The sequence below is a fragment of the Meles meles genome, chromosome 4, assembly GCF_922984935.1.
Source record: "Meles meles chromosome 4, mMelMel3.1 paternal haplotype, whole genome shotgun sequence".
NCBI classification, from domain to species: Eukaryota; Metazoa; Chordata; class Mammalia; order Carnivora; family Mustelidae; genus Meles; species Meles meles.
Window position 1 is genome coordinate 46,736,048 of NC_060069.1, and position 12,701 is coordinate 46,748,748.

A 12,701-nucleotide genomic window follows, 5' to 3' on the forward strand; every position below is an offset into this window, starting at 1 on the left:
TGCATGAGCTTGCATTCCCACCAACGGTGTAGGAGTGTTCCCCTTTCTCTGCATCTTTGCCAACATCTGTCATTTCTTAACTTGTTAATTTTAGCTGTTCTGACTGGTGTGAGGTGGTACCTCACTGTGGTTTTGATTTGTATTTCCCTGATGCCGAATGATGTTGAGCACTTTTTCATGTGTCTGTTGTCCATTTGGATGTCTTCTTTGCAGAAATGTCTGTTCATGTCTTTTGCCCATTTCTTGATCGGATTCTTTGTTCTTTGGGTGTCGAGTTTGATAAGTTCATTATAGATTTTGGATACTAGCCCGTTATCTGATATGTCATTTGCAAATATCTTCTTCCATTTTGTCATTTGTCTTTTGATTTTGTTGACTGTTTCCTTTGCTGTGCAAAAGCTTTTGATCTTGATGAAGTCCTAATAGTTCATTTTTGCCCCTGCTTCCCAAGCCTTTGGTGATGTTTCTAGGAAGAAGTTGCTGCTGCTGAGGTCAAAGAGGTTGCTGCCTGTGTTCTTCTCAAGGAATTTGATGGATTCCTTTCTCACATTGAGGTCTTTCATCCATTTTGAGTCTATTTTTGTGTGTGGTGTCCACACACAAAATGGTCCAGTTTCATTCTTTTGCATGTGGCTGTCCAATTTTCCCAACACCATTTGTTGAAGGGAATGTCTTTTTTCCATTGTACATTCTTTCCTGCTTTGTTGAAAACTAGTTGACCATAGAGTTGAGGGTCCATTTCTGGGCTCTCTATTCTCTTCCACTGATCTATGTGCCTGTTTTTGTGCCAGTACCATACTGTCTTGATGTCTACAGCTTTGTACTAGAGCTTTAAGTCTGGAATTGTGATGCCACCAACTTTGGTTTCCTTTTTCAACATTCCTCTGGCTATTCAGGGTCTTTTCTGGTTCCATATAAATTTTAGGATTAGTTGTTCCATTTCTTTGGAAAAAAAAAAGGTTGGTATTTTGATAGGGATTGCAATAAATGTGTAGATTGTTTTAGGTAGCATAGACAGTTTCACAATATTTGTTTTTGCAGTGCATGAGCATGGAATGCTTTTCCATTTCTTTGTGTCTTCCTCAATTTCTTTCATGTTTACTTTATAGTTTTCTGAGTACAGATTCTTTGCTTCTTTGGTTAGGTTTATTCCTAGGTATCTTATGGTTTTGGGTGCAATTATAAATGGGATCAGTCCCTTAATTTCTCTGTCTTCTGTCTTGTTATTAGTGTATAGAAATGCAACTGATTTCTGTGCATTGATTTTATATCCTGACACTTTACTGAATTCCTGTACAAGTTCTAGCAGTTTTGGAGTGGAGTCTTTTGGGTTTTCCACATAAAGTAACATTTCATCTGCAAAGAGTGAGAGTTTGACTTCTGTGCCAATTCGGATGCCTTTTATTTCTTTTTGTTATCTGATTGCTGAGGCTAGAAATTCTAGTACTATGTTGAATAGCAGTGGTGATATTGGACATTCATGCCATGTTCCTGACATTAGGGGAAAGCTCTCAGTTCTTCCCCATTGACAATGGTATTTGTTGTGGGTTTTTCGTAGATGGCTTTGATGATATTGAGGTATGTACACTCTATCCCTACACTGTGAAGAGTTTTGATCAAGAAAAGATGTTGTATTTTGTGAAATACTTTTTCAGCATCTATCGAGAGTATCATATGGTTCTTGTTCTTTCTTTTATTAATGTATTGTATCACATTGACTGATTCGTGGATGTTGAACGAAACTTGCAGCCCAGGAATAAATCTCACTTGGTTGGTGTAAATAATCCTTTTAATGTACTGATGGATCCTATTGGCTAGTATTTTGGTGAGAATTTTTGCATCTGTATTCGTCAGGGTATTGGTCTGTAATTCCCCTTTTTGACGGGGTCTTTTTCTGGTTTTGGGATCAAAGTAATGTTGGCCTCATAAAAGAAGTTTAGGGGCGCCTGGGTGGCTCAGTGGTTTAAGCTTTTGCCTTCGGCTCAGGTTATGATCTCAGGGTCCTGGGATTGAACCCCACATCTGGCTCTCTGCTCAGTGGGGAGCCTGCTTCCCCCACCTCTCTCTCTGCCTGCCTTTCTGCCTACTTGTGATCTCTCTCTCTTTAAATTCTTTAAAACAAAATTAAAGGAGTTTAGAAGTTTTCCTTCCATTTCTATTTTTTGGAACAGTTTCAGAAGAATAGGTATTAATTCTTCTTTAAATGTTTGGTAGAATTCCCCTGGAAGCCCTCTGGCCCTGGGCTCTTATTCATTGGGAGATTTTTAATAACTGCTTCAATCTCCTTACTGGTTATGGGTCTGTTTGGGTTTTCTACTTCTTCCTGGTTCAGTTTTTGTAGTTTATATGTCTCTAGGAATGCATTCATTTCTTCCAGATTGTCAAATTTGCTGGTGTATAGTTGCTTATAATATGTTCTTATAATTGTTTGTATTTCTTTGGTATTGGTTGTGTCTGTCCTCTTTCATTTATGGTTTTATTAATTTGGGTCCTTTCTCTTTTCTTTTTGATAAGTGTGGCCAGGGATTTATCACTCTTAATTCTTTCAAAGAACAAGCTCCTAGTTTTGTTAATTTTTTTCTACTGTTCTTTTTGTTTCTATTTCATTGGTTTCTTCTCTGATCTTTATTATTTCTATTCTTCTGCTGGGTTTAGGGTTTCTTTGGTGTTCTTTTTCCAGTATCTTTAGGTGTAGGGTTAGGTTGTGTACTTGAGACCTTCCTTGTTTCTTGAGAAAGTCTTGTATTGCTATATACTTTCCTTTCAGGATTGCCTTTGCTGTGTCCCAAAGATTTTGAATAGTTGTGCTTTCATTTACATTTGTTCCCATGAATTTTTAAAATTCTCCTTTAATTTCCCGGTTGACCCATCCATTCCTTAGTAGGATGTTCTTTAGCCTCCATGTATTTGAGTTCTTTCCAACTTTTCTCTTGTGATTGAGTTCTAGTTTCAAAGCATTGTGGTCTGACAATATGCAGGAAATGATCCCAATCTTTTGTTAATGGTTGAGACCTGATTTGGAACCCAGGATGTGGTCTATTCTGGAGAAGTTCCATGTGTACTAGAGAAGAATGTGTATTCTGTTGTTTTGGGATGGAATGTTCTAAATATATCTGTAATGTTCATCTTGTCCAGTGTGTCATTTAAAGCTTTTATTTCCTTGTTGATCTTTTGCTTAGACGATCTGTCCATTTCAGTGATGGGGGGTGTTAAAATCCCCTACTATTATTGTATTATTGTTGATGTGTTTCTTTGATTTTGTTATTAATTGGTTTATATAGTTGGCTGCTCCCATGTTAGGGGCATAGGTATTTAAAATAATTAGATCTTGTTGGACAGACCTTTTGAGGATGATATAGTGTCCTTCCTCATCTCTTATAATAGTCTTTGGCTTAAAATATAATGTATCTGATATAATGATTGCCACTCCAGCTTTCTTTTGATGTTCATTAGCATGGTAAATTGCTTTCCACCCCCTCACTTTAAATCTGGAGGTGTCTTTGGGTCTAAAATGAGTTTCTTGTAGATTGAATATTGATGGGTCTTGTTTTTTATCCATTCTGATGCCCTGTGTCTTTTGATTGTGGCATTTGGCTCATTTACATTCAGGGTAACTATTAAAAGATATGAATTTAGTGCCATTGTATTGCCTGTAAGGTAACTGTTACTGTATATTGTCTCTGTTCCTTTCTGGCCTGTTACTTTTAGGCTCTCTTTTTGCCTAGAGGATGCCTTTCAATATTTCCTGTAGGGCTAGTTTATTATTTGCAAATTCTTTTAATTTTTGTTTGTCCTGAATGCTTTTTATCTCTCCTTCTATTTTCAATGACAGCCTGGCTGGATATTGTATTCTTGGCTGCATATTTTTCTCATTTAGTGCTCTGAATATATCATGCCAGCCCTTTCTGGCCTGCCAGGTCTCTGTGTGGATAGGTCTGCTGTCAATCTAATAATTCCACCAATGTATGTTATAGACCTCTTGTCCTGAGCTGCTTTCAGGATTTTCTCTTTGTCACTGAGACTGGTAAGTTTCACTTTTAGATGATGGGGTGTGGACATATTTTTATGGATTTTGAGGGGGCATTCTCTGTGCCTCCTAGATTCTGATGCTTGTTCCCTTTGCCAAATTAGGGAAATTCTATGCTATAATATGCTCCAATATACTTTCTGCCCCTCTCTCTCTTTCTTCTTCTTCTTCTGGAATCCCAATTATTCTAATATTGTTTTGTCTAATGGTATCACTTATCTCTTGAATTCTCCCCTTATGGTCCAGTGGTTGTCTGTCTCTCTTCTGCTCAGCTCCTTTATTCTCTATTATTTGGTCTTCTATATCACTAATTCTCTCTTCTACCTCATTTATCCTAGCAGTAAGAGCCTCCATTTTGTATAGCACCTCATTAATACCTTTTTTTCAAAATTTCAACTTGGTTAGGTTTTAGTTCTTTTATTTCTCCAGAAAAGGATTTTATTTCTCCAGAAAGGGATTCTCTAATATCTTCCATGCTTCTTTCTTGCCCAGCTAGCACTTTGATAATCATCATTCTTAACTCTAGTTCTGACATATTATTAATGTCTGTATTGATTAGGTCCCTAACTATCGGTACTTCCTCTTGTTCTTTTTTTTTGTGGTGAGTTTTTCCCCCTTGTCATTTTATCCAGATAAGAACAGATGAATGAGAAAACAAAAGGCTAAAATGGTAGCAATGACCCCAGAAAAATATACATTAACCAAATCAGAAGGAATCCAAAACTGTGGGGAGAAGAAAGGGGGGAAAAAAGAAAAAAATATATATGTATATGTATTGGACTGGTGAATAGAATAGAGCCACACAGTTGATTTTGGGTGTATTTTGGTCTCTTAGAAGAAACTACCTCCCAAAATTTTAAAGAAAGAAAAACTTATCTATACACAAAAATAAGGTAAACACAATGAAGGGATGGAATATGACTATAAAGATGAAAATTAAAAAGGATTCTAAAAAAGGAGCTGATAAGATAAGAAGTTAGTTTAAAACAAAAGAAAAAAGAGGAAAGAATGTGATCAGGATGGAGACTAGAACAAAGCCATGTGCTAGATTTGGGTATATATTGATCTATTAGAAGAAACTGTATCCCAAAATTTTAAAGAAAAAAAATACTTATATGTGTACAAAAATTAAGGTTAAATACAATGAAGGGATAAAGTATGACTATAACAATGAAAATTTAAAAAGATTTTTAAAAGGTATTGATAAGATAAAATAGTTAAAAAATGTAAAAATAAGATTAAGAGTCATTTATGGTTTGTCTCCCTCCCAATCCCATCTTGTTTCATTTATTCTTCTCCTATCCCCCTACCCCCCCATGTTGCTTCTCCATGTCCTCATATCAGGGAGATCATATGATAGTTGTCTTTCTCCGATTGACTTATTTCACTAAGTTGCTGGGGGGAGGTGGGATTGGGAGAGGGGGAGCGGGCTATGGACATTGGGGAGGGGAGGCAAACCATAAGAGACTATGGACTCTGAAAAACAACCTGAGGGTTTTGAAGGGTCAGGGGTGGGAGGTTGGGGCAACCTGAGGGTTTTGAAGGGTCAGGGGTGGGAGGTTGGGGGAACAGGTGGTGGGTAATGGGGAGGGCACGTTTTGCATGGAGCACTGGGTGTTGTGCAAAAAGAATGAATACTGTTACGCTGAAAAAATAAATAAAATGGGAAAAAATGTAAAAATAAGAAAGAGAAAAATTCAAAAAATAGAATAAGAAAAGAATTTTTAAAAATTTAACTTTGAAAGACTAAAGAATCATGGGGAAAAAAGCCATCAATTCTATGTGTTGCTTTTCCCTAGCTCTGGCATTCTGCAGTTCTCATTGATCAGTGAACTTGGTCTTGGCTGGATGTTCTTGTTGATATTCTGGGGGAGGGGCCTGTTGTAGTGATTCTCAAATGTCTTTGCTGAGGCAGAATTGCATTGCCCTTGCCAGGGGCCAGGCTAAGCAATCTGTTCCTTCAGTTCACTCTCAGTAGCTTTTTTTTTCCTTAATATTTTATTTATTTATTGGACAGAGCGAGAGATCACAAGTAGGCAGAGCAGCAGGCAGAGACAGAGAGGGAAGCAGGCTCCCCGCTGAGCAGAGACCCTGATGCAGGGCTTGATCCCAGGACCTTGGGATCATGACCTGAGCTGAAGGCAGAGGCTTAACCCACTGAGCCACCCTGGCACCCCTCTTGGTAGCTTTTGCTCCCTGAATGCTTTCCATAGAGCTTTGAAGGATGGGAATGAAAATGTCAACCTCCCAATCTCCAGCCCTGAGGAGCAGAGAGCTCAGGGCCCCACTTCTCAGTGCACCCTCAGAGAAAAGCAGTCAATCACTCCCTCTCCCAGGTCCCCGGCCAGGCTCCGTACTAACCTGACCTGTGACTGAGCATTTCTATCTATGGTGCACAACCCGGTTTGGAGTCTCCAAACCCAGCAGATTCCTACAGTGCACTCCTGCACTGCTCCTCTCAGAGGAGGAAGGAGGGGGTCTCTCCAGATCTGCCATTTGTGGGATCCCTGCTTGAAGAGCAGTGGCCCAACTGTGCCTTGGATCATAGTTTAAGGTAAACTCGAGCTGAGAGACCACTCCTTGTCTCCATCTCTGCAGCTGGCTTCCCTGCTCCAATGCCTGGAGGCTCTGCCACACTCAGACACCCCCAGTCTCTCTGTGACCCTGAGGGTTCTGAGACCACATTGTCCCCATGAGGGCTCCACTCTCTTCTTAGCTTCTGGAGGGATGTCCTTCAGGGAAGCAGACTTCTAAAAGTTCCGATTTTGTGCTCCACTGCTCTCTCACTTCCCAGGAGAAGGCCCCTCCCTCCATGGTCTGTGGATGTCTTCCCGTATGTTGCTTTGGATTCACTTCTCCACACGTCCCACCTTCCAGAAAGTGCTCAATTTTCTGTTCCTAGAATTCCTGCTCTTCTTCTCTTCAATCTCTTGTTGAGTTTGTAGGTGTTCAGAATGGTTTGATAACTATTTAGTTGAACTCCTGGGACCTGATGATATTTACATTTCCTACTCCTCTGCTATCTTGCCTACAGCCTAATGTCCCCAACATCTTTTCTTAAAACAAATTCTGCAGATTCCCAGAGCTGAATAGGTGTAGGAAGGTAAAATGATTTTCTTGTAATTATCCCTCCATCCCACATCCACAGAGCCAAAGTTGGGGACAGAGTTGAGAGAGTGCCAATCTTGAAACTACTTTAATGAGGCAATGGCTAAATTAAATACCCAAATTGACATCAGGGAAATATTTAGACCCGAGGAAGAGTCAATTCAACAGATGCAAAAAGATCAAGTTTATTGTTTTTGGCCTTGGGAACTTTCCCCTTCCTCAGTTATTTTGAAAAGGATGAGGACATTATGTAACAAGGGGGGCTTTTATTGATTGTGAGAGAGTGAAAAGAACTTTTTTGAACAAGTAAAATGTGGGTTTCATTTTTATTATTAATAACTAACTGATCTCTGATCTTTCTCTGTAGGAGGTTAATATGTGGGCCTAATACTATTGATGTTGAAATCACACCAATTTGGAAACTACTCATCAAGGAGGTAATCAGTACTTTCTCTTCATTCTGGCTAGAGAATAAAGGAGTTCAGTTCTAAGATCAAGAATGCTAGTTGTCAATACATAACTGCAATTTGGGATATTTAAAAAATCAAGGTCAAGAATGCTAGTTGTCAATACATAACTGTAATTTGGGATATTTAAAAAAATACAAAGTATAGTTTCTTCATATCTCTCTTCTACTCTTTTTCTTGGAGACCATCTTTTGTACATGTTGCCTGATACAGTATAAGATATGATGCTGATGTATCCACTTATCCTTTTATAACTGGATAAACATACATTTCTTCTCTTTCTTTTCTTTTTAATCCAATGTTTCTTAGTCTGTCTCAAATTTATGAAACTGAAATAATAATTAAAAATTTTAAAAAATAAGAACTTTTCTTATGAGCAATAATATACAATTTCCTCAACATCTAAAATTATAGGAAGAAAAACATCTGCTTGGACTTACTAGTTTTCTCCATCTCAATGTCTGTGTGGGAGGAAAAAAAGGACTTGAACATCATTTAATGAGTTGAATTTTTCTTCTTTGAATCTACTACTGAGCTTATTTTTCATTTAGCCATGATTATTATGAAACTATAACCGTACAGCTGTACTCTGGGTCTTTTCCTGCACTTCACTACTTCCTTTATAGAAAACATACTAAATTCAAAGTATTTTCTGAATATTTCTAGCAAGTTTTCTTTCAGGAATGGAAGGAAGCAAAAGAAACTGAAAGGAAATGTTTCTGTGTGTTCCTTCCCTAACCAGAGTCAAGGAATAATGTTCCCATCCTAAACAAATGGGAATCAACTAGAGAGTATTGGAGTAAGGGCACAAAAAGTCTTAAACCAAAACAGGCTAACGACTGTTGGAGTTAGCCTCTCCTTTCTCCACAGTGTTCTAGATATTCAGTGACAGTTTCCCACTTTCAGCTTGGCTCTCTACTTATGAGCAATTGTGGTCTTCAACTTAGCCATTAATCTAAGGTATTTTGATGGCTTTGAAGACTGTAGATGGTGTGTCATAAGAAAGAAAAACAGACTTGAGAACATTTTAACTTTGTAAACCTGAAGTCTTAACTTCAGCCTTTTTATGGCCAGTACATGTAAACAGGACCTGGTAATATTCACACCCCACACCGTTGCGATGGTCAGTATGAGGATCCATGAGACACTACTTTGTAAATGATAAGGTTAACAAGTGATTTAAAGTAAGTGCTCCAGGGCCAGATTGCCTGGGTTCAAGCCCTAATCTGTGGCTATTGCAGCTGCATGACCTTGAGAAAGTTTGTCAAGGTCTAAGACTCAGCTTCTCCATCTTTTTAATGGTGATAAGTAATAGCTTCTGGGTAATAAGGTAATTATGGAAATTAAAAGAGAAAATTCAGGTAAAGTTGCTTAGTGCAGTGTCTGGCATATGACAATTGCTGAATAAATATAATAAGAATGAGAATATTGTATAGGGTGATTTATGAAAGCAAACAAGTCAATGAATAGCTGATGTGAAGACTTATTATTCCCTTTGTCTTCCTGTTTTCCTGCCATCAGGTTTTAAATCCATTTTACATATTTCAACTCTTCAGTGTCTGTTTGTGGTTTAGTGAAGACTATAAAGAATATGCTTTTGCTATCATAATTATGTCCATCATGTCCATAGCTTTGGCGGTCTATGATCTCAGAGAGGTAAGTTTTTTCCACCTATCTTGTGGCCACAGAAAGGGATCAGTAGGAACTTTATTGAAATTTTGTTAGAAAGAAGAATCAGGAAATAGTCATTGCGGACTCTACAACAAATGAGACCAAGTTTGTGAATATCTAACACAAGTACTTAGGCCGAATAATGTTATTCCTTTTCCTTCTCTCACATCCCAATTCCTAACCTTCCAAGTTATGTTTTCCCCTCTTTAGTTTATTCAGGCTGAACAGCCAGAAGATACAAATTCTATGAATTGTGAACAAATGAAAAAATATATGCAGAGAACACTGTTAGATCCTGAAGGTGGTGGAAGAGGGTGGAAGTTGGAAGAGTCTATTTAATAACGACTCTTTTGCCCATTTTGTTTGGTTGGTACTTATTTGTGAAAGCCTGAGTCCAACACTTGGCTTTCTTTATGCCCACATCAAGGGGTCTAAGTGCTTTTGAGAAAAAGTCATGTAGAAGAGATTGGTTGATCCCAGTCTCCCATTCTCAAAAGTCAGGTTTCAAACCAAACTCTCCTCACTTTTTATGAGATGCCCAATTGCTCTTATTCCACTTCGCTAATTCAGCAGATACTCTCACACTTGTTCCACAAAGAAGATAGAAACTATAAGACAGGAATTTGCTCAACTCCCCAACCACCAACTCCCAAATGACCCTGTCTCTGCCTCCCTTCTGCCCTGCCCTCTTATTACAGAGTAGAAAGGTTCCTCTGCCTGTGCTTGCAATAGCATCCTTTTCCATCTGCTCAGGGTACTTATGCGGTCACTGAATGACCTCCTCAATCACTCCCCCAAGGGCCTTTCTATCAGCATTAAACAAGTAACAATCCCTTCTCTTGACAAATCTTCTACATTTAGCTACTACTCAGCCTTTCTTCTTCGTTTTATAGGAAAACTTCTTTGTGCATGCTTTTATGACTTACTCATCTTCCTCTCACTTTTCGCTATACTGACCTGATTTTCACTTTTGTGACTCCATTAAAAAAAACTCTTGTTAAAGTCACCACTATAATCCTAAGGCCATAGGTAGTTTTAAATTTTTCTTTTTAAAATTCCTTTTTTAAACTAGTTATTTTTTTCTTAGTAGAAGGAGTTATACATGGACATAATTTTTAAAAGACTCAAATATAACAATACAGTGTAAATAAAAAATAAATATCCCTCCGACCTTGGTTCTCCCAGCATCCAGATCCCCTTTCTGAAGGCATCCACTGGGTCCAAATGTTCTATAATGTTTAGCAGTATTTTTTTTTCAAAGATTTTTTTTTTTTTAATTTGACAGAGAGAGATCACAAGTAGGCAGAGAGGCAGGCAGAAAGAGCGAGAGGGAAGCAGGCTCCCTGCCGAGCAGAGAGCCTGATGCGGGACTCGATCCCAGGACCCTGAGATCATGACCTGAGCCGAAGGTAGCAGCTTAAACCACTGAGCCACCCAGGTGCCCCTATAATGTTTAGCAGTATTAAACACTAATTTGTTTCACACAAATGGAAATACACTATGCACACTGTTCTGCACTTGCATTTTTCACCCAATATATCTTAAATATTCCAAATCTGCACAAATGTGTTTTCTCTAGATGTACCATAATTTTTAAACCAATTATGCTGTTGGATATTTAGATCATTTCTAGTCTTTTGCTATTAAAATAATGACAATTCTTGCACATATACCTGTTCACACCTCCACATATATGTATGTTTATAAATATATATAAGTGATGAGTATGCACAATTTATATTACATGTAGTTATGTATATAACAGGTATATATGTCCACTTATATATGACTTGTATGGAGATATAAAATTTCTATACTTGAAATTATAATTATAAACTAGATATATTATTTCAATAGATGTGCTCAAAATGCTTCTTAAACAAGGAATACTAATTTACACTCCTCCCAATAGTAGACGAGTGTTGGTTTTCCTTATCTTTGCTAGTATAAGTGAAAATAGAATCCCATAACTTTAACAGCATGTTTTCCATTATGAGTGGAGCCCTTGCTCATGTCCTAAGCTGTTTGTATTTTTCCACTGTGAACTGTATTCATGTCCTCCATTAATTTTTATTGGATTGTCAGTCTTTTGTTTGCTGATTTTATAGTCCCCCTCCCACAGTGGACATTTTTTTTCCGCATTGCAGCTTTCGCTAACCCTCTCCCTTGCATTTGACAGTTAACTGCTCCATTGCTTCTTTCTGAAACGCTCTTTCCCTTAGGCTTCAGAGACACACATTCTCATCCTCTCTAGCAGTTCTTTCTCAATCTCTTTTTATAGTTCCTCCTCCTCTACCTGGCTTTTCCTTGGGGAGGAGTGTCTCAACATCAAAACAATATGCAAACTATAGCATCATTATATTAGCATCAGGTAGCATCATTATATCATTTCCTACCTAGTTTTATTATTGCTTCTACTAACACTATGTCTCGTTGGCCTTTTCATGTGACTATATTAAGAGATTCTTCCTTATTCTTATAGCTGTATACCAATGAATTCTAAAGTGACTTTTAAATTTATAAATATTTCAAATCCAAATATTTCTTTTGAGTTTGACATTCATAGATTCAACAATCTATTTGATTGAAAGCCACTTTTTTCGGGAAGATTTTTATTGCTTCCATTGGCTATATATGCTCCAAAAGCACATTTTCCCCCTGTATTACTAATTGTGATGATACCTTTATGTTTGTGATTATTTGATTAAAAATATTTTTCCTGGTGGGTTGTAAATTCCTTGCTGGTAAGAACCATACCCTTTTTTCTTTTTTAACCATTCCATCTCCACCTCTTAGCATAGTCCCTAGCACATAAAGGTTGTTTAATAAAAGTTGAGTGAATGCAAACACGAATAAAAGAATAAGTTAACAATAGAATACTCTTTCACCTTATATTATTCTATTAATCATTCTTAGGGCATATTAGTCAGATCTGTAAATGATTTGATGTCAGAGATTTAGGGGTTTCTTAAATAGCAAAATCAGAATAAAAAAATGAATACACTAAATGATTAGGAGTTTTAACTCCTAGAAGCAGGTAGTTCTTTTACACAACAGTTTCTTAATTAATGTGAAATCTAATATAATTTTATTATATCTTTCTTTTCTATCTTGTTATGGATTCACTCTCAGTGTCCTGTGTATTTCATATATTAATACAACAGATACTAGTGAGGAAATAACAGGCACCACCAAACTCCTTATAAAGTTATAGATTAGGAACTCTGATGTGGGATAACTAAGCCTGAAATAATGCTTAGTTCTTGAAGCTATTTAGGTATAAACACATATCTTGAATGATTAAAGTTCTTGATGTACTCAACTAAAAGAACTAAAGACAAATTTATGGTTATCAAAAATGACTTTGAGTGAACCGCGCAGGCTGAGAAATTCCTTTCTACCAAAGAACACATACTTCTTATTGTTGG

The 12,701-nt window shown here is 37.4% G+C and overlaps 1 protein-coding gene across 1 annotated transcript in view; it reads left to right on the forward strand.

The window, feature by feature from the left end:
* Positions 1 to 12,701, forward strand: part of ATP13A4 (ATPase 13A4) — a 126,531-nt gene that overhangs the window by 53,156 nt on the left and 60,674 nt on the right. Inside the window, exons 6-7 of the mRNA XM_046002732.1 lie at positions 7,503 to 7,572; positions 9,124 to 9,258. Coding sequence (XP_045858688.1) covers positions 7,503 to 7,572; positions 9,124 to 9,258 — 205 coding nt within the window. The remainder of the gene's footprint in view (positions 1 to 7,502; positions 7,573 to 9,123; positions 9,259 to 12,701) is intronic.